The following is a 23709-nucleotide window of genomic DNA, read 5'->3' on the forward strand; positions in this document are numbered from 1 at the left end:
CAATGTAATGTAGGCTACCATCTATCTAAAGAAAGAGTATTGCCGAATACGTACTAAGCTGTCTTCTGCCATAAGGCTCTTTCGTCCCTGAAATATACCTTACAGCCATATCACTTGAATGGTGGGAGCACCAATTACGGGCATCCCCTACAAAACGAGCAAATGAAATGGCCATGATGTAACATAAGAGCCCCTGGGGTGGCACGTTTCATAACGTACGCTATGCGTTATTGGGGCACGGAGGGGTTAAATGGTATCACAACCAATGAGCTTAAATTGTTGAGGCTGCCTTCAAATGAGTAATACTCACTCCAAATAACTGACAAATGACAAGCCCGTCTAGTTTGCCTATATATTCATACTTGCGGTCAACCCGTGCACTTTATGTATTATCAGTTTTGTTTCTCTCAAGTTATTTTTATGGGTCTTTTGTTCTTATTGCACACTTTTTGTACTGCAGTATATGAATGACAAATGCCCTTACCAGCTCTTCCTATGCCCTTTTTACTTTTAACAGAATGCTGTAACATTTATGTAGTCCAAAGTTCAAGTAGCCATATTGATCCTTATGAGACCAACTTTGAGGCTTATCATAGCTGAAATTATAGTGTACAGAGCTTCCGAAACCTCCGATTTCTTTGAGTATAGCCTAGCACAGGGGTGCGCAAACTGGGGGGGCACGCCCCCCAGGACGGCGGGATATTTTTCTGGGGGGGCATGGGCGATTGTAGAGGGCCCTAAGCTCTTCCCCAAGGCATTTAAATTAAATGCTGGAGGATCACGTGAGGCCTCTGCAATAAAAAACTTACCATGATTCAGTCACTGTGACATGTCGCCATGGCCATGCGGCTTCAAATTACGTTGCGGGGTCATGTGATGTGACGTCACATGACCACGCAGCGTCATTTGACGCAGCTGCAAGGTAGGAGGGGGCGCGAGCACCGGGGCAGGCCAGCCGGGGGCGCAGTTATGTAAATTACATAAACAAAAGGATTTACCAATTAAGGACAAACATGCACAGAGAGGTAATGAGGACCCTGTTCTTGTGTGTTTACAAGCTAGAGTGAATAAGGGGCAATGTTGAAACAAAAGGTAAAAAGGCCGCTAATTTTGGGATGGAGAATACCTCAGGATAGCACATGGTCCAGCCTCACAGCTGATCCCATTCGGGTTTGGATATGTGGATATCAAGAGTGTGTTGGCGTAGAGTTTGGGCCTGCTGCACATCTGGTCCTAATAGGGTTGGAGGGGAGGGGTGATTGATGTTAGGGGTATGCAGGATCGGTTTTCTGGAAAAGATGAGTTTTTAAATGTCTGAATGTGGGGAGAGAGAGAGACTGGAGCGCTCCTTATATAGTGTAATGTAATTAGTAATCCCTGAATGATGGTAAAAACCCAAAATAAGGTGTGTAGTTGAATGAAATAATAAAGAGTATAAAACTGGCCCCAATTCCTTGCTGCTGCTCGACCGATAAAAAGATCTCCCTGGATCCTCATACAGTATGGATGCACAATATGGCAAACGCAAAAACAAAGAAGTGGGAGAAAACCCGGAAAAGGAATTAGTAACAATGCATGGTATAACAATTAGCCAAATAATGGGGAGTTAGTCAGGAGAGTGGGGGGGGGAGTCAGGAGAGAGGGGGGGGAGTCAGGAGAGAAGGGGCGGAAGCCTGAACAGCTGTGAAGAGGGGGAAAGGGAGTTGAGAGGGAGGATGGGGGAGGCAGAACATTACATCACGGGCAACGCCGGGTATATCAGCTAGTATAGAATAAAAAATAAAAAACACTCACACGGCCCTGTGTGAGTGAATGCCCATCACAAGGTAACACGTCTCTCGTAGGGAACCACTTCTTGGATGACTGATGGCTTGAATTATCTCAGAGAAAAAATGGAGGGAGACCACAATTGGTGTATGCCACTGATAGGTGACAGTAAAACTACACACACTGTGAATAATGGTTAACAGTACACTCACATGGCCATATGTGAGTGGGGGGCACTCAGAGAAATCCAATCCTCACTGCCTGGTGATTGGTGATGTATCCTCTGATGTCACTCGTTCACATGGTATTAAATGCCAGAAGTAAAACCTGAGTATTTATTCATATAAAAAACTACAAACAATAAAAATGCACAGAATAAGCACTCATAAAGAAACTGCTACACTAATGGACTCACAGCAGCCTTCCTCCGCGTCCCATTCGGCGTGTATCCTGACTCCTGCATCCGGAAGGTCTGGTAACGAATGGCTGCCTCGGTCAGCCTACGGTGGCCCACTGTGTGTCCAAAAATCCTCCTCAAAACAACGCGTTTCACTGTTAGGCTTCGTCGGGTTCTGATGGAGGGGTCTTTGATACTTTCTTAAATACGGTATTAATTGCACACGTATTCTGCAGCTGCAGTGTTTACTGGTTGTTCACAATTGGTCATTCTAAAACGTAAAATCCTCGAACAGTTCATTGTTTTAACACTCATAAGAGATATGTAATGAACACCGCACGGATATCTCCTACAAAGGGCAACATACATTTTTTTTGTAATGAGTATAAATTATATAATCAAAAATGTGCAATACATATGCACAGAAGGGCTGTTCGACTCATGTAACTAGTAAGCAAAAAGCCTAATAATAGCATCGAGTAAAGTAATAATTGATTAATAATAGGACCCTGATTAAAAAATACATAAAAATATTACTACTCAATGCAAGTACAAAAACTTGCAAATAATAAATAGAGCAATATAGGCGCATAGACGGATGGAAAGCAATGCCATCCTGTACCCCATATCTCTGGACACCCTCACCTATACTATTCTAGGATAAGGCAAATAAATAAATGATGTTGATGCATACTAAAAACTGATAAATGGTAACAACAGACGCCAAAAAAACAGTAACTGTAATAAAAATATTTAGTAAGGATATGACTAGAAACACTAATACAAAAGGGAGAATAAAAGAACCCTAAATATGTCAACCAACTCTCAAAACAAATCACAATATAAATGACGACCATGGCGATTGTGGAGTCTATGATGAAGCTTGAAAAAGGAGAGAAAGGAAAAGTAAAAACAACCGGATTAGAAACACAGTGATAATTCAAAAAGTTAAAATTAATATGAAAGCTCCCAGATCTATATCAATGTTTAGACCCTGCGGGGCTAGTGTCTTCATCTTATGTATCCATATTGTTACCTTACGGGCAAAATTTTGCAAATGATCCCCTCCCCGCCAATTCATAGGGACATGCTCCAGTCCTCTGTAAAGTAGACCTTCTGGGTTGCTTTTATGCTTTAATAAAAAATGTTTCGAAACACTGTGCGTAAGTAAACCTTTCGATATGTTACCAATGTGCTCCAGTACCTGTACGCTTAGCGGCCTGCTGGTGCGGCCCACATACTGCAGCCCGCACGGGCACTGGAGCAAATAAACAACGAAAGTTGTTATAGAATTGATAAAAAAAAATGTTTTAAAATTCTCTCCAGTTGTTGTAGATTTAAAATGAATTTTCTCAGAATCTCCATTTTTACAAGCTTTACAACTTGAACATTTATAAAAACCTGGATTTTGTGTTAGTTTGTTTGGGTTCATTCTTAGTTTTAAAAGTACTGGGTGCTAACTTAGTTTTCAGATTTATTAGCTTTTTTAAAAATTATCCTTGGATTCTCGGGTAAGCAATCCTTTAAAATGGGATCCTGGTGCAAAAGATGCCAATGCCGCTTAATCACTGCTGTAATTCTTCTATGATCCCTCTTGTATTGGGTAATGAAGGAGACTTCAAAGTCACCAAACTGTTTACTTTTTTGGGGTTTTAAAAGTTCAGTTCTATCTAGTTTTTGTGGGGAGAGAGTCTGATGGTGCGTGGTAGGGAATTCCAGAGAGAGGGTCAGCAAGGGAGAAGTCTTGTAGTCGGGAATGAGAGGAGGAAATAAGGCAGGAGGAAAATGGATGTCATGGGCAGAAAGGAGGGGGTGCTAAGAGATATAATTGGAGATGAGGGCTGAGATGTAATGAGGGCAGTGTCATCAAGAGCTTTGTAATTCAGAACTAGGATGTTTACATTTTATTCTAGAGGATATTGGAAACAAGGGTAAAGATTTGCATAGTGGAGCAATGAGTGAGCAACATGAGTCTGGCAGTAGCGTTTTGGATGGATTGGAGTTTGTTACAGGCGGACAAGGAGAATGCCAGCTAGGAAAAGATTGCAATAGTCAAGACAGGACAAGATGAGTGAGTAAATTAGGATTTTAGTTGCGTCATGAGTGAGAAAAGAGTGTACCCTAACGATATTTCGGAGGTGACTGCGGCAGGACTTAGCGAGTAAATGTGAGAAATGAAGGAGAGAGCAGTGTCAAAGATAACCCCTAGGCAGCGTGCTTAGGCGTTTGATGAGATTGTGTTGTTATTGACATTGAGGGAGAGTTTATATGTAGCAGTGGAAGTGGGAAAGAGTATTAGTTCAGTTTTGGACATGTTAAGCTTCAGGTAATGGTAGGGCATCCAGGAGGAGATTGCGGAGAGACAGTTGGTGAAATGGGACAAGAGGGGGAGATGTCCGGGGAGGAGAGGCACATTTTTCGGTTTCAGTATAGAGATGATACTGAAAGCCAAAAGATTGTATTAGTTCACCAAGAGACGAGGTTTAGAGTGAGAAGAGCAGAGGGCCAAGGACAGAGCCTTGTGGGACCCCAGCAGAATGAGGGAGTGAAGAGTAGAAGACGCCAGAGAAGGAAACAATGAAAGCGGTTGAATAGGTAGGACGTGAACCAGGAGAGACGGCTGCGTCACAGAGGCCAATGGAGTGGAGTGTGTGCTCGAGAAAGGGGTGATAACCAGTGTCGATGGCAGCATCTAGCCTATTTTGGTCCAGCTAACTTATGCTTATCTTCTCACTATGACATTTGAAGATCAACAGTTTATCTCCATCCTACTTAGGATCTATAAGATTCTTTTCAAAGAAGAAAATACAAATATGAGGTGTTGAAAGCTCTGCAGTCTTATCATTTCATCTATGAAGAACTCTGTTGACTACCTAAAAAAGCATTATGTACCTATTATCTACTTCTTGGTTTTGAGGAATTATAAATACGCTAAAATGGTCTCTCTTTTTTTAATTTTTCTTCCAGATTTGTTCCTCACTACGAAATCAGATTCCGGTGACATTCAGTTTGAGACATGGGAAAATGTGGTAAGACGAATTTAGTGTGTGTGTGTGTGTGTGTGTGTGTGTGTGTGTGTGTGTGTGTGTGTGTGTGTGTGTGTTTGTATAAATCTCTATATCTGTATAATACACACACACTATTTATTAATTTATCAAACATGTTATAGAATGGTTTATTTTTTTCTCTAAACAAACTTTAAAATGTTTCAAAAAGTGTGTGTGCATTAGGAGCGCTGAATGAAATATAATAAGAGGGTTGTAATATCTATATGTTCCCAGCTCTCTTTTATTTGTGATGTTATTCATGACACTAGTTGGCTGAAGCACATTTACACTCACTAATTATTAGGCTCCTGCTTCTTCTGGAATGGCATAAGCCTGTCCTCTTTCTCATTGCTGCACGTTAAAACATCTTGAGAAGAAGAGGGTGTGGAATGTAAAGATTTGTGCTGTAGCACAAGAAGCTAAAGCCATGGGAACGGTAAATTAGAAGATCACTAATCAAAGGTGGCTGCCTTGTGGCCGTATAGGGAAACATGAGTATCTCAATCATTTTCATTTTTACCCTGCATACAGTAACTGTACTAGTGGAGAAGTAAATTTTTAGCTAAGTAACTGCACATTTAACTGCAGTGTAATCATAAATTAGGAATCATAGGTTAACCCCTTTTTTGCCAGTAGACATTGTGTTCCTGGCCAGTCCGGCAGCAAACGGATAACAAATTATTGCTTGGTGTTTCGTGGCTTAGTGCAGTGTTCCTCAAGCAGGATGCATTGGCCGCTGGGGAAGAACTCGGCGGGCACATCCCGCGCTGTCTGTGGGACGTCGAGGCTGTGAACCGCCTCTCCTTTCTGAGCCTGGTACAGAGGAGTTAGAGGAGCCACTCCATCCCCAGACAGCACAGGACGTGCTGAGCAGCTGACATGTTTGTGGTCTGTGGGAAGGAGTTGGGGCTTTGCGTGTGGGGGAGGTGGGGAGAGGGGACAGTGTGGTGGCTTTCTGTGTGGGCGGGGGGGGGGGGCAGTGTGATGGCTTTGTGTGGGGGGTTCAATGGCTTTGTGGGTGTGGGGAGGACAGTGCGATGGTTTTCTGTGTGTGGTGTGTATGAGGGCTTTGTGTGGGGAGGGTGAGGGAGGTTACTGCTCTTTGTTGGGTGGGTGAGGAAGGTATGTGGTGTATGTAACAAAAAGGGGGGTGAATGTGATGTTTATGATTAAGAAAGGGTGAGTGTGCAGTGTGAGAAGGGGGGAAATGTGGAGTGTGTATTGAGTAAAAGGGTGAGGGAGAATGTTGAGTGTGTAAGAAGAAGGTGGGTGAGTGTGTTGGGTGGGTGTACTTGTGAAAAGTAGGGCGAGTGTGAATGTGTGTAAGTGAGGACGGGATGAGTAAGATCTTATGAGCAGAGGTGCCCGACATTTAAAAAAAATCCGTCAGTGGTGCCCCTGCTCAAATAAGGTTTAGAACCACTGACTTTGTGCATTAAAAGCATTGGATGTACAGTGATTAGTATTGCTTGATGGGACAGCACCTCTAACAGATAGCAGTTGCACCAACGATTCACACAACACCAATTCCTCTGCAGGTTTTTGTAGCATGAATGCCAATTAATCCAATCAGTCTGCCCTAATGTGCATGTTAACAGGGATCCTGTGGTGCTGTCAGCTGTTGTAAGGAGTTACTGTCATTTAATTTGTTAGCAGGACTGTATATGAAGAAAAAGCTTTTCCAGAGGAATAATTCCTTCTTGTAGCCTCAAGGCCCTGGATATTTTTAAACCATGGTTGCATTTTCAAAGCTGCATGTCTTCTAAACGAATCACAGGCCCTCGCAAATTAGTTTCCCTACTGAGAATGCTCTTGATTACATTAGGATTAATCAAGACTAGGGAAGAGCATTATCAAGAAGTATGCAACTTGAGTGAGCTTGATTTTAACCCATTTACTGCCACCAGAGCGGCAATGCATAACATGATATGAACATGGCCGGTTCACATTAAGCTTAAAGACAGGTTGGATCCTTTTTAAATAAAGTTTCAAAATATGTCAACTTCAATTCTCAAAATGACAGAAATCAGCGTTATAAATGGTCATTTTGTTACAGCGGGTTTATTTTCTAAGGTGATATAGATAGAAAACTATGGCGCTCCCCTAAAAACTCTTAGTAAATAATAAATAAATAATAATGAAAATAATAATAAATAATAAAATACTATCCCTTAATCTGTGACCTCCGGACTGCAGCTCAACCTAAAGGAGGAATCCTTCCTTGGCCCTCAGTAGTCGGTGATTGTAGAGATGTGGTGAGCGCACAGGGATAAGCAAGAGATGAACAAATATATATATATGAGTGAAAGTAAATACAAATTGAATAATCAACCATATACACGGGGAAATAACAGAATAATAGACAGAAAGCTGATAGTAGCTAATAGCAGCTTTACTCACAATGTGTGAGTCACTCCTATCACAGTATCTTTAAATCACTCCTCCAAACGATTCCCATAGCATCTAGGATCAGACTGAGGTAGTAATGGGTAACTGCAGATCCCTCTCATGGGGTGGTCCTTCTTTGCACACTCCAAAATAGGGGCGACGTCCACATGTATAGGTATTAAAAACGATACTTTATTATAAATAAAAGTATACAGAACTTACATGTGGGTTAAACACATCCAGCCCCCGAAAACCTCTGTGTTAGCTCCTCTAGGATGCCCCCTGCTCCCACGTCCAGTCGCAAGGCCTATGACAAAAGCTTTCCTCAGAGGCTACGCCCCTCGCACCAAAAAAAAGTCAGCTGCAGATTGCAGATCGCGGTGCAGTGGCTTGCATGCGCCGCCTGTTTGCAGTGCGGGCGCGCTGTCTGAGGCAGCGGGGCCTTAGCCTAAGCAATCCATGCACAAAATAGACAGGAAGATAAGTGACACGCCCACTGGGTATTCATTTGCATGTCACTACCTAAAATCCTTGTCTGCAGCCTAAAGAAGCAATCCACGTCCCCCCCTTCCCTTTGGTTCCTCAGATACTTACTGGTGAAGTTACCGGTATTACTTCCTGGTTTTTAAAGGGGATTTAAATGGCTGTCCAATAGGTAGCCACAACTGATGATGTTGAGGCTTTTTATTGGCCTGAAATTTGGAGGGAGATTTAAACTTGTTCACTTCCCCAGTAAGTATCTCAGGATCTGGGGTTTCACATAAGCTGAAAATAGCAGTGTTTAGCAGTGTTTAGCTCCCGAGGACATCCCGGTTCCGATCCTTTAAAATGAAGGTAAACAGAAAAAATGTGTAGGAAGGACTGCTACTTTAACCACTGTTTCACATGCGCTAATGAGATGAATGAAGCAGGTTTAAGAACTTGCCGATATTCTATATTTTAGGAGATTTAGGAAATGCCGTTTCATTATTGAAACTATATTGGTTTTTCTTGCCAAGTTCTCCAAATCTAACCTATTATTTTGTTATTTATTTTTTACAGGCGGGTCATTTTCCAAATGCTACCTACATCATATCGAAACCTAAAGAAGTGATCAATGTTGGACAATCGGTGTTTGCAGATTTTGGCAAGTTTGTTTACTTTTTCTTTGTATTGTTCATGGTTTTCAGTATGTTTAGAAGACATCAATGTGTGTTAAGACAATTAAAATATGACAGATATTGTCTATGGGGTTTCACAACTCCCGTCCAGGTTTGAAGGATATCCTTGCATGAGGACAGGTGTCTCAATCAATATGACAGAACCACCAGTGCTCCAGCTAGAATGTCTTTCAAACCTGGCCTGTTAAGGGATTCATGAGGACTGGAATTGGGAACCACTGAATAATGGCATAGATCAGCTGAAACTCTTATTAAAACGGTGCACTATATAATGATAAAGAGTATCTCAGTATACTTCCAGCACCTCAAAGCTGTCTCTCTTTGGAAAAGTATGTAACTAAGAGCATTATAACTGCACAAACCTTCCTTAGCTTTTCCACATTAATTGTATAAAATTGGAAAATAACAACTTGGATCAACCCATTTGAGTATGACCTGGTTTAATGAGCAAAGATTAAACTTAAATGGTGTCACTCAAACAAAAGTTATAAAATATGTACACTAGTGCAAAGTAATCTAAATAATTCACTGTCCTGTTTTATGATTTTGGATATGCGTAAAACTCATAGTATACTCATGAATTATAAATCATTCTTTTCTAAAGGAAGCTCTTACTCTACACCCTGACGATGTAACATTTCAAGCACCTATTTCTGGAGTGTTATAGCCTAAGAAATAATAACTTCACCGAACTGGTTTTATTGAAAGTGACAAAAACAAACAGTACGTTTTTCAGACTTGAATATCAAGAACGGATCCTTTAACCCAGGAGTTTTCAACTTCAGTCCTCAAAGGCCCCCAACAGGTCAGATTTTTAGGATAGCCCTGCTTTAGTACAGATGACTCAATGAAAATGACTGAGCCACTGATTGAGCCACCTGTGCTGAAGCAGGGATATCCTTAAAACCTGACCTGTTGGTGGCCCTTGAGGACTGGAGATAAGAACCACTGCTTTAACCCTTTCAGTGCCCCATGACGTAGCCACTAGTGCAGGAGTGGTCAACTCCAGCTCTCAAGGGCCAGGTTTTAAGGATATCCCTGCTTCAACACAGGGATATCCTGAAAACCTGACCTATTAGTGGCCTTTGAGGACTAGAGTTGACCCCTTCATCACTCATGGCTACTTAATGGACTTTGTTTTTTAGCTCATTTTCTAGTTGAGATGGCGTTCCGCCATCCTGCAGAGGGCGGAACGCGATTCGGCAGGCAGGAAATTGGAAAAGGACAACTCCTCTTCCATTTTCCCTAATCCGTGACACTGCGATCACTATGTGCCGGATGGCGCTTAAAAGGTAATATCTCATAGAGGGGAATATTTTATTCTTTCGCTGGCAAGGTGGCCGGCAAACACATCACAAGCCCTCTGGCAATAAATTGCGTAAAGGAGCAGTTCTGCCCATCAGACCCCGGAGCTGAAACGTAATTATTTCAGCCATTAGGTCCTGGGGTACTGCAGGGGAAACAAAATGATGTAAGTGCCATGCATCCCGCGGTCCAATAAGAAGCGGCAGCGGAATGACATCACAGTCGCTATTTCTATTGGCCAGCATCTAATGCGGGAGATTTGAACTGCCATCGCCTCCCCTCCCTCCCCCCCTCCCCCCCCCCCCCCCCCCTCCCCCCCCCACCCAGTAAGTATCTCAGGAAGCTTGAGCTAAAATAGTGTTGTTCAGCTCTAGGGCCTCCCTGCCTCCTATCTCTGTTAAAAAAATAAAAAAAAGTGGGGGTGGCGGGGGAGAGAGTGTTAAAATATCTCACATTCCCGCCCCCCGAAAAAAACGGGGGCAGAACCTTTAAAGTAGCATTTTTTTACTTCTAAAAAAAATCAGGTTTTCCCTTCCTTGTAGCTGTCCTCAAGTTGGTATGAAAGCAAATGATTTATAAGAAACAATTGCAAAGTAGATGTTAGTTTGCTCTCCTTTTACTCTGAACCTGGCAGGTAGAACTGTAACCTAGCTAAGGCCATCTCAAGTGATAGATTATGTGTTCTTAAGGACACCTTTCTCTTTACTGCGGCAAATGATGAACTCCTTTTGATGAACACAGTAGCCTGACTGTGATGTGGGGGAAAAAAATCAATGAAGGCGAATCAACCCTTCTAATGTAATTTCCTTGGGCCTGCTCAGCCATTACACTCCAGCACATTTGGAAAACAATTGTAAAGTACTGTAGCTCTGTAGTGCAGCTCCTGTGTCTCTCCTTTTGTGAATGGTGTACTCTCTCTTACAAAGCTATGCTTCTAATTTCTCCTGGAAATTGTTTCCATAGAGTACATGACGCTTTTTCTTTAGTTCCCAATACAGTATGTATTCATGCTGTGGTGCAAAACGGATGTATAGGGCAGGGGTGGTGAATTCCAGTACCCACTCTTTGGCTGAGCATTGAGCCATCTGTGGTGAAGCAGGGATCTCCGGAAAACCCGACATGCTGATTTCCCTTGAGGACTGGAATTGGCCACTCCTAATATAAGGAAATATATATCAAAGTCTCCTGACTGACGCATCAATCAAAGCCAACAATCCCATTGCCTCCTGTGAGGTCCTTTTCTTTGCTCTAGTTTTGCAGCTGGGAGACTGATACAGGTGTAGCAGGACTTCCCATCACCGGAGCCGCGTCTGAAAAAGCTTGAAGCCGCAGCTCCGGAGACAGTGCTGCGATGTGGCTGCGGGGGGTTCCATGATTCCAGATGCCACCACCTGCAACGATAATGCCCAGCCACAGTGATGGACCCTGCAGCTTGCCCCACTGCCGAAAACAACAAGGCTTGCTACATCTGTTCATAGTTTAGCAACCACTTCACTAATAGATGTGCCAGTAAAGTGTTGCAAACCCCCAAAGGGTTAACTGGCTTTATAGTACAAATTAAATTCATCTTTAACCAAATGCAGAAATTTTACTTTTTCGTGTTCTTTCAAAAATAGATATTTTTCTTCCTTTTTTTTTTGGTCGGGATTCCAAAGAAGTCTGCCCCATCAATCTGTTTACTCCTTCCTAGGGCAACTTGGATGCTCCTCATAATTACATCATTAATATTATAGAGGACTCCTGTTGTCAGTCAAGCGTTATGATAGAAGGGCAATATTTCCTGAGGAAGGTGGCGACATGTCCAGGTAAATGTACCGTGTTAGTTTTATTTGCCCTCAAACATACCACAGTCCTTATTTGTTTTTCTTTATTAAATATTAATGAATTAAACCTAATACTGGCCTGCTGTCCTGGTCTGGAAATGGTACCAGGACTGGTCCCTTCGGGTCCATTGAACCATTGCTGCAGTTTTTCTTGTGTTTCTGAAGCTCATCTGAATGGAGGAGGAGAATTTGCTCCTTAGCTCAGGACGGATTTGGGACCATGTGTCTCACAAGCCAGAATGGCTAGTGGCACTTTATCAATCAAGTGTCCCCCCGAGAATGATCACTCTGGTCTTTATAATGGAGACAAGAAAAAAGTATTAAGTGCGCGCGGTCCCAAAAATCTTGCAATGTCCCAAAGTGTGTGTTAAAGTCTCTCTGCAGCTCCTCACTTTCCCGTGATCTGCGGGGCAAACAACTGAATATATATACACATAAAGCGGAGCACAAAAAAAGAGAAAAGAAAGACACACTTAGTATAAATTTTAAAAATATTAATATTTATAGTATAAATAAAATGTAGAACTTACATAAAAATCAGATCACAATGAATCTAGAAAACAACTGGGAGCTCGAAGGAGGGGTAGAAGAGAGCACTAGTACATCCACAATTGCAGGGTCCCAAAATGCCAGATGATCCGGTGGGTATGTTCTTCCGGCTCAAAAATCAAACCGCATCACCTCGCGCTCAAACACCACAGGGAAAAGAACACAGCCGCCCGAAGGAACGTAATGACGCTTCCTCTCTTCTGCGTATGACGTCACCTCTACGCGTTACGCGTCATACGACTCTTCGTCAGGAGTTATTGAAGCGTCGTATGATGCGAAACGCATAGAGGTGCCCTCATACGCAGTAGAGAGGAAGCGCCATTTATAATGGAGACCCCTGATACAGTCAATATACTATACAAATATGGCAATGTCAGACTGGCAAGTCTGCAGGTCACTGTCACGTCATACCTCTCACTGATTGGTTACTGGAGCATTGCAAATACCTTTTTTTGTGGCCAGAAGGAATAAAGACGGTAGATCTGCTAAACCATACGCTAACTTGATCTTGCTCAAAATGGACCTCCGGTTCTAGATAGTACACCGGCTGTTCAACCAGAACACTAGTTCTCCGTTGAGATTGGACATCTTTTGCAGCAAGGAGTCTTTGGCGTCTCTATACTTAGACGCAATCTTTTTGTATACCGATCCGGAACTGTTGACGCATACTTTTACGGATGACTCCTCTTCAGACTGTGTGGTGTCATAGAGTTAATACCTATATATTGACATTTATTATGAGACCATGTTGCATATTTAGTTGGTATTAAGTGATATCATGTTCTCCTTATATTCACTTTAATATGGGTCTGTTTATATTTATGTCCATGCTTGTACCCGGATACTATTGTCTCCTGTGAGGATCCTTTTGGTGTCCCGCATGGACCATGCATTGTGTGCTGCACTTATTATTACATGATTACCATTTATATTGTTAGGTGTCTATGCTCTCACTATTATTGACTGTGAGGATTGGGCTTCGGCCCGCCCCCATGACGAGTCCTTTGTTGAGCTGTCAGGTTGGGGGACACCGCACGCACTATGCCCTGGCTCTGCCCCCGTGGCATGCCCCGCAACATGACACATGCCACGTTACCAGGCTGTGGGGCACCGCACTCAGGCTCCGCCCCGTGACGTCACAGGTGATGTGCATCGCACACAGGCTACACGCAGGCGTCGCACGGCTCTGAGAAGTCTGGCTCTCAATAACTATTCCACACTTGCCCTTCTCCCCGTCCCTGCCCATCAGTGGACTGAATATGTCTGAGTGGGCGGTTCTCATTTATCACCCTGCAGCCTTGTACTAACCAGCTATCGGCTACCTGTTCCTTAAATGCTCAGCCAACCCTGCTGCAAATTGGCTGAGCATAAACTTCTGTTTATGTGACAAAGTGCTTGCCCCAAGCACCCTGCTGCCTTGCTGTTGCCTTGTTTAACTCTTGCCTTCCTTGCTCCTGTTTGACTTCGGCTTGTACCTGGACCTCCACCTTCTCTGATCCCTGACTTCGGCTTGCATTTGGACTTCTACCTTCTCTACTCCTGGACCCCGGCTCCGCACTACGACTATTCGATTTCTCCAACCTTAGACCACGGCAAGTACAACGACCATCCTGACATTTCCTACCCCGACCCCAACAACTTTACTCTGCACTCCGGACTTGGTTGCTCGGTTGCAGGTCGGTGGTTACCAACATCCCCACCTCAGCCTCGCTGTCCTGTTTGTGGTAAGCACCCGTTACAGTGACATTTTAAATGTTTTTTGTTTTGTACATCATTATCTATGATGACATAAATGGTCATTGTTATTTTTGATACATATCAACAGTGTGAAAGAAAAACACAGAAGCGCACCAAGGGTTAAGAAATATGTAATACACAGTTAGTATAATAACAAGTAAAAACTTACATATCAGAATATATAAGTCCAGTAGCGGCCAGTGCATGAATATGGGGTCCAAGTGAGTTGGTAAGCGCAGGAGGTATTTGCTGGAACTCGCAGATCAGTCCCGCGCGCTGGGCTGACTTGCCCGGCAAAACTCAGTTCTTACTTCCGGGTTGCGGCTTGTCGCAAGACCCGTATGGAGTAGCCCTCCAATCGCCTGTGTACTTCATGTCCCACTCGAGCGAGCAGGTAGAAACAGCTCAAAGCTTCGTAGGAGGACTGGGACTAGTACAGCCAAACGTCTGGACACCAACATGCACTGTGTGAACTCCGCAACGCGTTTCACACAATTCAGTGCTTCATCAGGCAAACAACAGTGTGCCCTCTTTTAGGAAGTTTTCTGGATCCCCCTATTTCAATGGTGGCCAACTGCAGTCCTCAAAGATCACCAACAGGTCAGGTTTTAAGGATATCCCTGCTTCAGCACAGGTGGCTCAATCAGCTCTGGTTGAGCCACCTTTGCTGAAGCTGGGATATCCATAAAACCTGGCCTGTTGTTGGCCCTTGAGGACAGAACTTGAGACCCCGGCTTTAGATGATTATAGAATACTAAAGGCTTATTATAATACTTGGTATTGTTGTATAATGAAGAGAGCTTGAAAGAGCGATAAAAAAGTACTGCTTTGAAAAAAATTAAGCCATAGACCAAGTTACTACTTTAAACAAATGCCCTTCCAACCGTGACGGTCAGTTATCTGAACGGACAGGGATATACGCACTTCCGGTCTGGGTGACTCACTACATAAGGATCCAGTGTAACTGTAGACAGCACTCTTTGATAAAGCACCAGGTCGGTGAGAAACGCGTCAGAGTGCTTTTTTAGCTCTCATGGGCATATATTGTTTGCTGAATAAATCTTTTTTATTTTTCTACACTTTGATCTGCCTCCAGTTCTTCTGCTGCAGTGCTCCTTGTTTTTTTTCTCTTTACTTCTGTCTTAAAACAAATGAAGACAGACACCGTTTGCCCATGCAGTAAATACAAAAACCTCATGTACAGTATATAAAAAATAAAAGCAATCAGGTGCATAATACTGAGAAGAATTTGTTAAAATGTCAGCTAAGCCTGCAATTTATATGGTAAAATATGAATGTATTCACATCGAGTCTTTAATAACATTCACAATTATATTCATCAGTATGTATAGCACCCGTCTTCAAATCCCTATTGCAGACTAGGAAATTCTTAAAAGCAATTATAAAACCCACAGGTGTGGATATTAAGCGCTGAATATTTAGCAGCATTTCTTCTTATAAATCAGTCAAAAAATAGTTACAAAAATCAACTTCTCTTTTTTAGTTTTTTCCCCTTTAAATGTATAAAGCTCGTTATAAAATATCAGGAAAAATTTGTATTTTCATATTTTTCCAAATCATCCAGGCAACATATTATTTTACGCACTGTAAAGCAAAAAATGATCAAAAACATATTTTTCTCTCGACGAGTTGCATCTACTTCTTTTACGACTATTCTATTGCTTTCTTTTCCCACAGAAATAAACGTCATCTTAAAGGGATGGACGTCACATCCCTTAAAAAAAATGTAAGCTATCACATGGTACTCCAACCAATCAGATTGGGGGTGTACCATGTGATGTCTCACATGATATATCTCTCAATTCAATTGATTGGATTACCATGTGATGACAGCCATTTTCTTTCTGGTGTCATCATCTTAAAGGGTGGGAAGCATATTCGTCCTGATTGGCTGGCTTCCCTCCCTTTAAGATGACATCACATCCTTTTTTTTTTTTAAATGAACCCAGTCACATGGTACACCAGCCAATCGGATTGGGGGTGTACTTTTTGACACTCAAATGTGAGTCACTGGCCTTATATAAGGCCTGACCCGTCTCATTTGATGCCAAGAAGACGACGGGACAACATTCTCCCTCATTTGGATTGCAATATACAGATGAAAAGAAAGAAGAAAAGAGCGTACCGGAGGACCATTGGCTGTTGAGGAGCATTGCGTCATCGGTCAAGAGGTTGCTGCTTAAGTCAAATTCTGAGGGGGAAGACATCAAAGGTAAGAAAAACATGTATTTTATTTCATTGATTTTTTTTTTTTTAGGATGCCCATTCACAGACAATGTGTTTATCTATGCCCCTTTCAGGGTATAGATAAGCACAGTGACGAGCTATGCTTTTTTTTGACAAATGCTTCTTTTTATTTAATTGTTATATATTGTATTTTTGGTGCTTGTTTTTTTTAGGTTGCCCATAGTGTGAAACCATGCTCATATTATGGCCATGGTGTGCTACTGTGCCAATTTATTGGTTTATGGGCATTTAAAAAATAAAATGTAATGTATTTTATTTGTTACTTGTTTATTTATTTTCAGCTTGCCCATTGACTGCCATAGTGGCAAACCACGCCCATGGGGTGTGCCACTGTACCAATCAATTGGTTTACTGGGGGTAGTTGCCCCGGGGAGGATGGTTAGGCCTCCCGGGTGTGTTACGGGAGTGGGGGGTTAACCCCTTAATTACCATAGTTGTTAATAGCCGCTAAGGTGATTAAGGGGTTAGTGGCAAGTAGTTATTTTTTTTTTATCTTACTGTTGGTGCCCACTGAAGAAGAGGAGGACGAGTAGGATGAGGATGGCCTTCATCCTAGCAGGGGTAAGTAGAACTTTAATTTACTATATGCTGGTTGGGTAATGTTTTGGTTATTGTAACAGGGGACTTATCCCTGTTCACAAATGTGCCTCTAATCCAGCAGTGTGGTGGTTAACTGCTGGTAGCAAATTAACTAACACCACCTGCCTGATTAGAGGTGGTAGAAAAAGCCTGCCTTTGAGACAGGAAGTAACTCCTTAGCTGTGACTGAGAGCTGAACTTGGGAGAGAGAGCAGAGATTGTCTTTGACTCTCACAACAGTCTTGAGCCCTGCCAGAAGAAACAGCAGAGCTGCTTACAAGACACAGGGAAAACTTCTGAACCTGAATGCTGACACACCCTGAGGGAAGGGAGCTGAACCAGAGAAGATTTTCCCTCCAAGGAACAGATAAGACTTTCATTATTAAGAGACTGCTTATATCTGCTTATTTCATGCTATATGTTTTGGGGCTGCGAGACATGCTTGACTTAGGGAGTTGTGAATTAATTGCATAGTATTTTCACTAGAAATACTCCCAAGTGAATAGAAGCTTTGTTCCCCCCCCTGTGTTTGGATGATTTCCTGATGAAAAAGGAAAAGGCACAATAAAGCCTATTATAATTTCACCTTATAAAAGCCTCCAATTGTGTACCTCTGTGAACGTCCGTCTACAGTTATGTTTTATTTTTTAATGGGCAAATGAGCTATTATCCAGATATGGATAGTAGCGATTTTGCCCATTGCTGTACTGTATCTGTTGGGGGGGGTTGTTGTTCAATGTATTGTATTGATGTTTGTATTGTAATGTTTATTGGGGGCAGAGGAGGTGGGTGGTTAGGCCTTTAGGGTGGGCAGTGAAAGGGGTTAACCCTTTAATTACCATAGTGGTTACTACCGCTTAGGTACTGAAGAGGTTAACCCCTCCCGCAGCCTTCCAGGTAGGCCTAACCACCCTCCCTGGGGCAGCTACCCCCTTCACTCACTCCCTCTACCCTCAATAAACCAGGTAGCCTGGCTTAACTCCTTCATTGCCTTAACGGTTAGCCACTAAGTATTGAAGCTGCTTTTTTAAAATAACGGTAATTCAGTATTGTACCGGGTTGTCTCCGGAGCTGAACTGCATTGATTTCAGCCCCGGGGATCCCCTGCTTCCTGAGTTACAGGCCCAGTTATGGGGTGCCGGTATCCCTCTGCTTTATTTCAATCTCCCGATCACATGGGCCGTGACGTGGGAGAATTTAAACATAGCCGTTGGGATTCCATAACTGGGCCTGTAACTTGGGAATTAGAGGGTCCCCAGACCTGAAATCAATGAGGTTAGGCTCCTGAGACCCTCTGCTGCAAAAATATGATATTAAAATAAAATAAAAGCTGCATGATCGCCTGTTAGAGGCGCACGGGTAGAGTGACTGATTCAGTCTATCTCTTAGTGCGCGTCTCTTATAAACAGGTGAAGCCCGGTAGGAATCACACCGCGCGAGTCCCATTAAAATGGAGGGTCCCCCGCTGTGTTTATCTGATGGGCTATTAGTCTGGCCTCTGGAATTTCGCAGCTACGGAGAGGATGCCGTGCGGGACCCATAAGGCAAGTGGCTCAGAACCGGCAGTTTCACCTGTATGGTATGGCATGGTATGGAACGGCATGGTATGGTACGGTATGGTATTGCACTGTATGGCACAGTATGGAATGGAACGGTTCGGAATGGAATTAAATGGTACGGAACGGAATGAAATGGTACGGAACGAAACGGAACGGTATGGAACGGAACGGTACGGAAAGGTTTAACACACTATTGATTTTGAGGTATTTGTATTATAATAAGTTTATTTATATTTGGGTAATATTTTATTTGTATTGGTTGCACTTTGCAGTTTACTACCCATTAGTTATAGGAGTGTCCGGTTATACCCCTCTTTTTTATTGCACTGTATGACATGGTACAGTATGGCACGTCATGGCAACTACGGGACGGTATGAGAAGATTATGGTAAGATCATTTGTAGTGTGCATGGAAAACAACTCTCTGTTTCTTGGTCGAGTGGAGAAAAAGTGCAAGAGCTGCCATATGACTAATACACTGCAGGCTTTGGGCCTTTTTAAATAAAAAGTAAAATCAAACCAAATAGAGCCCGGAAAAAACAAAAGAATAAGGCCGGTAAACTGCTTTAAAAAAAAAAAGAAATTTATACTAGAGGAACTGCTCCTTTTAATGATTAGTTAAGGCTATTATGGAGGTGGTAGAGGTTAATATTATAAATTAATTAAAAAACACATTATTGGGGGGAGTGCTAAATATAGCAAACGGACAGGGAGTCAAATGTGGAGTGTATACTACAGCTTAGGAAAAAGGGATATTAGTTGGCCCTTATTTGCAGTGCTATCTGGAGCTCATTGTTATCTTAAGAGAACAGGTGGAAGGATGGTTATGGATGTCCAGTAAAACATTAGGAAGTGAAAGGGTAGTAAATGCATTGAATAGTATCACAGTAGGGGTGTTAGAGGCTAATAGTGGTAGTAACAAAAATATTTTTAAAAAAACACATTATTGGGGGAATGCTAAATATAGAAGACATATGGGGTCTGAAGGTATACAGCAGCTTAGGAAATGGGATACCAGGTGGACCAAGTGCCTTTTATCTAGAGCAGGCCTGCACAACTCCAGTCCTCGAGGGCCGCAAACAGGCCAGGTTTTCAGGATATCCCTACTTCAGCACAGTTGGCTCAATTAGTGGCTCAGAATGACTGAGCCACTAATTGAGCCAGCTGTGCTGAAGTAGGGATATCCTGAAAACCTGGCCTGTTTGCGGCCCTCGAGGACTGGAGTTGTGCAGGCCTGATCTAGAGTGCTACCTGGTGCTCATTATTATTTTAAAGAGTGGGACTTTGTTAAAGTCTTCAGTACAAGCTGGAAATAAGTGAACCCACTCCAAAGACTAAAACGTGAGAAGCCTGCAGCTATTCAGGTTCAGTATGAAGGTACAGAACATGGTCTCACCCTGTATGGTTTCCAGTCAACCTCAAAACTAAACATGAATTACCCCAGGAGAAAACCGTTGGGTACATTTCTGCTATTTGCAGGATTTTCAAGTCCTGTCCCTGTCCTACATACCATTGTGTGGTTGTGTTTGAAGAGGCGCTAGCATTATAAAGGCAATGCAGAGAAGCAAACAAAAGCACCTCATGTTTCCATATAGTGTGATTATTATTCACTGCTCATATCAACAATAGATTTATTTGGCAGCAAATTTGAGGGAAAACCTATTTTTTTTCCTGCTTGATCTGTAGATAGAAGCATTATCTCCACCACTCCACAATGTAACAGAGCACCCATAAATGGCTTTGCTTTTTATCTTCCTAAAGACGTTGACATACAATTGCTGTAAAAAGCTATTTGAGTGATTAAAGGGAGAGGTGCTGTTGTACAACTCATTAGACAATGCTGATCTGATTCTGAGCACTTTTATTTTCCTTTTTTTGTGAAACACAAACTCTTTTATTTATCATCTATTCATTCTGTGTTGCTATGGAGATTGTAATATACTAGTTTCCATGGTATAAAGTATATTAATCTCCAAGAGCCCTACAATCAGAGACTTCTTTATATATTGTATCTGTGTGCATGAGTATAGATACTGTATTTGTGTGTGTGTGTTTTTATGTATGTATATATCTATGTACAGGGCTTGACAAATCACCCAAAAATCTACTCACCAAACCAAATAAATCTACCTGCCGCCCCAGCCAGCCCCACTTTAAAAAAAAGAAATGTAATACATTCCTAGTAAGAACTAATAATAACATTCGTTTTTGACATAACAGTTTATTTAGTTTATGGTGGGAGCTGGCAGGCAGATACAGCAGAGACTGTGACTATTCTAACACAAACCAGTGACAATCACCAGAAAGACCCAGGTACACCCAGGTACATGCTGGATACATGCCTTAAACTTGCCTTAAACTAGACCCAGCATTTCTGCATTGATTAATGGCCCATCAGATTAACAGCGGGGGTCCCTGGCAGTCCCATTAAAACTGAATGGGACTGCCAGGGACCCCTGCTGTGTTAATCCAATGGGTCATTAGTCAATGCAGAAATGCCTTAAACTTGTCTTAAACTAGACAGGTTACACCCAGCACATACCCAGAATGTAACCAGGCTAGTTTAAGGCAAGCTTTAGAATAGTTGTGGTCTCGTCTGTACCTAAAATTAAGAAAAAGATTGTTCCATTAGTAAAGATGGAATAATTGACAACCGGTGGGAAGTCAGTATACTGTATGCAACACTTACTTCAGACAAAAATCAGTGCAGACAATCCGTGCAGACAGATGGTAGGTGCAGGCAGATGATGGTACCAGGAAGATGGTGGGTGCTGGCAGGCCGTTGGTGGGTTCTGGCAGGCCGTTGGGGGGTTCTGGCAGGCAGATGGTGGGTTCTGGCAGGCAGATGGTGATTTCTGGCAGGCAGATGGTGATTTCTGGCAGGCAGATACCTAAAATTAAGAAAAAGATCGTTCCATTACAAAAGAAAGATTAATTGACAACAGTCTAATGCTAGTGTACTGTATGCAGCACTTGATTGCAGGACCAAACAGTGCAGGCAGATGGCTAAACTAAAGAAAATGATAGATTACTTGACAACTGTTGTGACACGAGTATACTGTATGCAGCACTTGCTTGCAGAACCAATCAGGGCAGGCAGACGCCTACAGTAAAATGAAGACAACAATCTTTCAATTACAAAAGATAGAATAATTGACAACAAGTCTAACGCTAGTGTGCTGTATGCAGCACTTACTTCCAGAAACAATAAGTGCAGGCAGATAAGTGCAGACTAATGAGTGCAGTTAGTCACCTAAGACGACGACAAAGAACTTTCGATTTAAAAAGATATGATTGACAACAGGTGTAATGCCCGTGCACTGTGTTAAACACATAAATGCAGGGGGGGAAACACATACAAAGTGTATTTGACATTTAATATATTCAATTTCTGTACAATCTTTGTTCCTCTGCATAAGCCGCCAGTTTGTGAACTGGTGTGCAATATAAAAATTCCATTCAAAAAGCCAGTCTGTGGAATCTGTTCATGACTCGAGTATCTGCCACTTTACTGCGTTTCTTTTGTTAACGTGCGTGATGTCATTGGCAGCACACGTGCTGCTGGTGTGTAATGCCTCGCGCCTCCTGTGTGTGAGCAAAGTGGTGGTTTCCTACACCTTGAACCTTCAGCACTCAGACAACAATATTACTTTAATTGATGCACTGAATGGATTGAAGAGAGAACAATTTTTCCTCTCCGCTCCCCACCCCTTCTATAACAGGTCCAGAGTTGAGATCTAACTGAGCTGAGGTCTCGCTGGGTTTGTAACCATCAACATTTGTTTGTTCAACATCAGAAAAAGGCAGATTAATCAGATGGCTCCCATTTCCAATGGTACTATCCAAGGAACAAGGCGAAATCACAACACATTTCGTTGGTATTTCCTTAACCCTTCTATAGTTTTCAAGCTTTGAACTTTTTTTTTGGTTTGTTTAGTTCATGTTTCTCTTTAATAACTTTTTTTGTTTGAAAGAACCAACATTCATCCTCTCAGGTTTGAAGTTTACAGAGAAACACGGTTTGAATAGAAACAAGATCACTGACGGTTCTTGCTCGTTCAAAATGTTTCATTTGATACAGATTTTTTTAAACCAACAAATGGCACTGTTTTTTTTTTTGTTTGTTTTTTAAAACATTGTTTTTATTACAAATTATTAAAAGCTTACAAAAGCACAAAATAAGCACCAGCAATCACTACGGTTGCACCAGAAAAAAGATATACCTGTAAAGCACATTATTATATCATTTTAAATGTACCTGTCTCCCCATGGTTTAAACACGCATTGGGTTGTCACTCCACGTAAGGGTGCGTTTATAGTTAGGGCTACGGCAACTGTGAAGCTGCACAGCACCGTAGCAAGAGCATGCAGTCCGTCATGTGTGCCCTTAGTTGGAGAAACCATGATGGCTGGAAGTCAAGGATCTCCGTGTGACGTCAGCGGTCCAGCCAATGAGGGTGAACCGCTCACGGCCACGCCTCCCCGGTAGCCCTCTATTGTCTGTGCAGGAAATGCTATAGTTACGGCGATGGCTGACGTCACGCGATCGATTCGCTGTAGCCGTAACTTATTGCATTTTCTGTTTATTGTTTCCTCACTCCTTGGTGAATGTCCCTGTTTTCTCCCAACTTCCCCACTCCCCACTGTACCATTATTTATACACCTCTCTCCCACAACCTCAATAAAAAAACACCCACACAAATCCTATATCTTCTCCTTCCTGCTGCTGGTGATCTCCCCTAAGCCTGAAGCTAGACATACACACCTGATCTCACCCACGGCTCCCTGCCATCTCTTCCCCTGCAAATGGTGTTAACCTTTTCATTTAACACTGACTAACCTTAAAACTTGCCCCACAAATCAAGCATCCCAGTAGCCTGCACTCATGGCTATTGTCCCACAGTCACTTATACCACCCATTGTGGCTCTGATCTGGAGCCCCTACTCTTCTCAGTGTACATTAATGATCTTCCTACAGCTTGTAAGGGAACCTCAATACATATGTATGCTGATGACACAATCCTATACGCACACAGCCCTAACTTCTCTGACCTTGGACACGTACTTCAATCTGATTTTTTGAGACTTGAAAATTGGATTTCCCAAAACAAACTGTTTTTAAACACTGAC

At 42.4% G+C, this 23709-nt stretch overlaps 1 protein-coding gene across 1 annotated transcript in view; it reads left to right on the forward strand.

Moving 5' to 3' along the window:
* ITFG1 (integrin alpha FG-GAP repeat containing 1) overlaps positions 1–23709 on the forward strand; it is a 300241-nt gene that overhangs the window by 109887 nt on the left and 166645 nt on the right. Inside the window, exons 7-8 of the mRNA XM_075576274.1 lie at positions 5132–5193; positions 8641–8725. Coding sequence (XP_075432389.1) covers positions 5132–5193; positions 8641–8725 — 147 coding nt within the window. The remainder of the gene's footprint in view (positions 1–5131; positions 5194–8640; positions 8726–23709) is intronic.

The sequence above is a fragment of the Ascaphus truei genome, chromosome 19, assembly GCF_040206685.1.
Source record: "Ascaphus truei isolate aAscTru1 chromosome 19, aAscTru1.hap1, whole genome shotgun sequence".
NCBI lineage: Eukaryota > Metazoa > Chordata > Amphibia > Anura > Ascaphidae > Ascaphus > Ascaphus truei.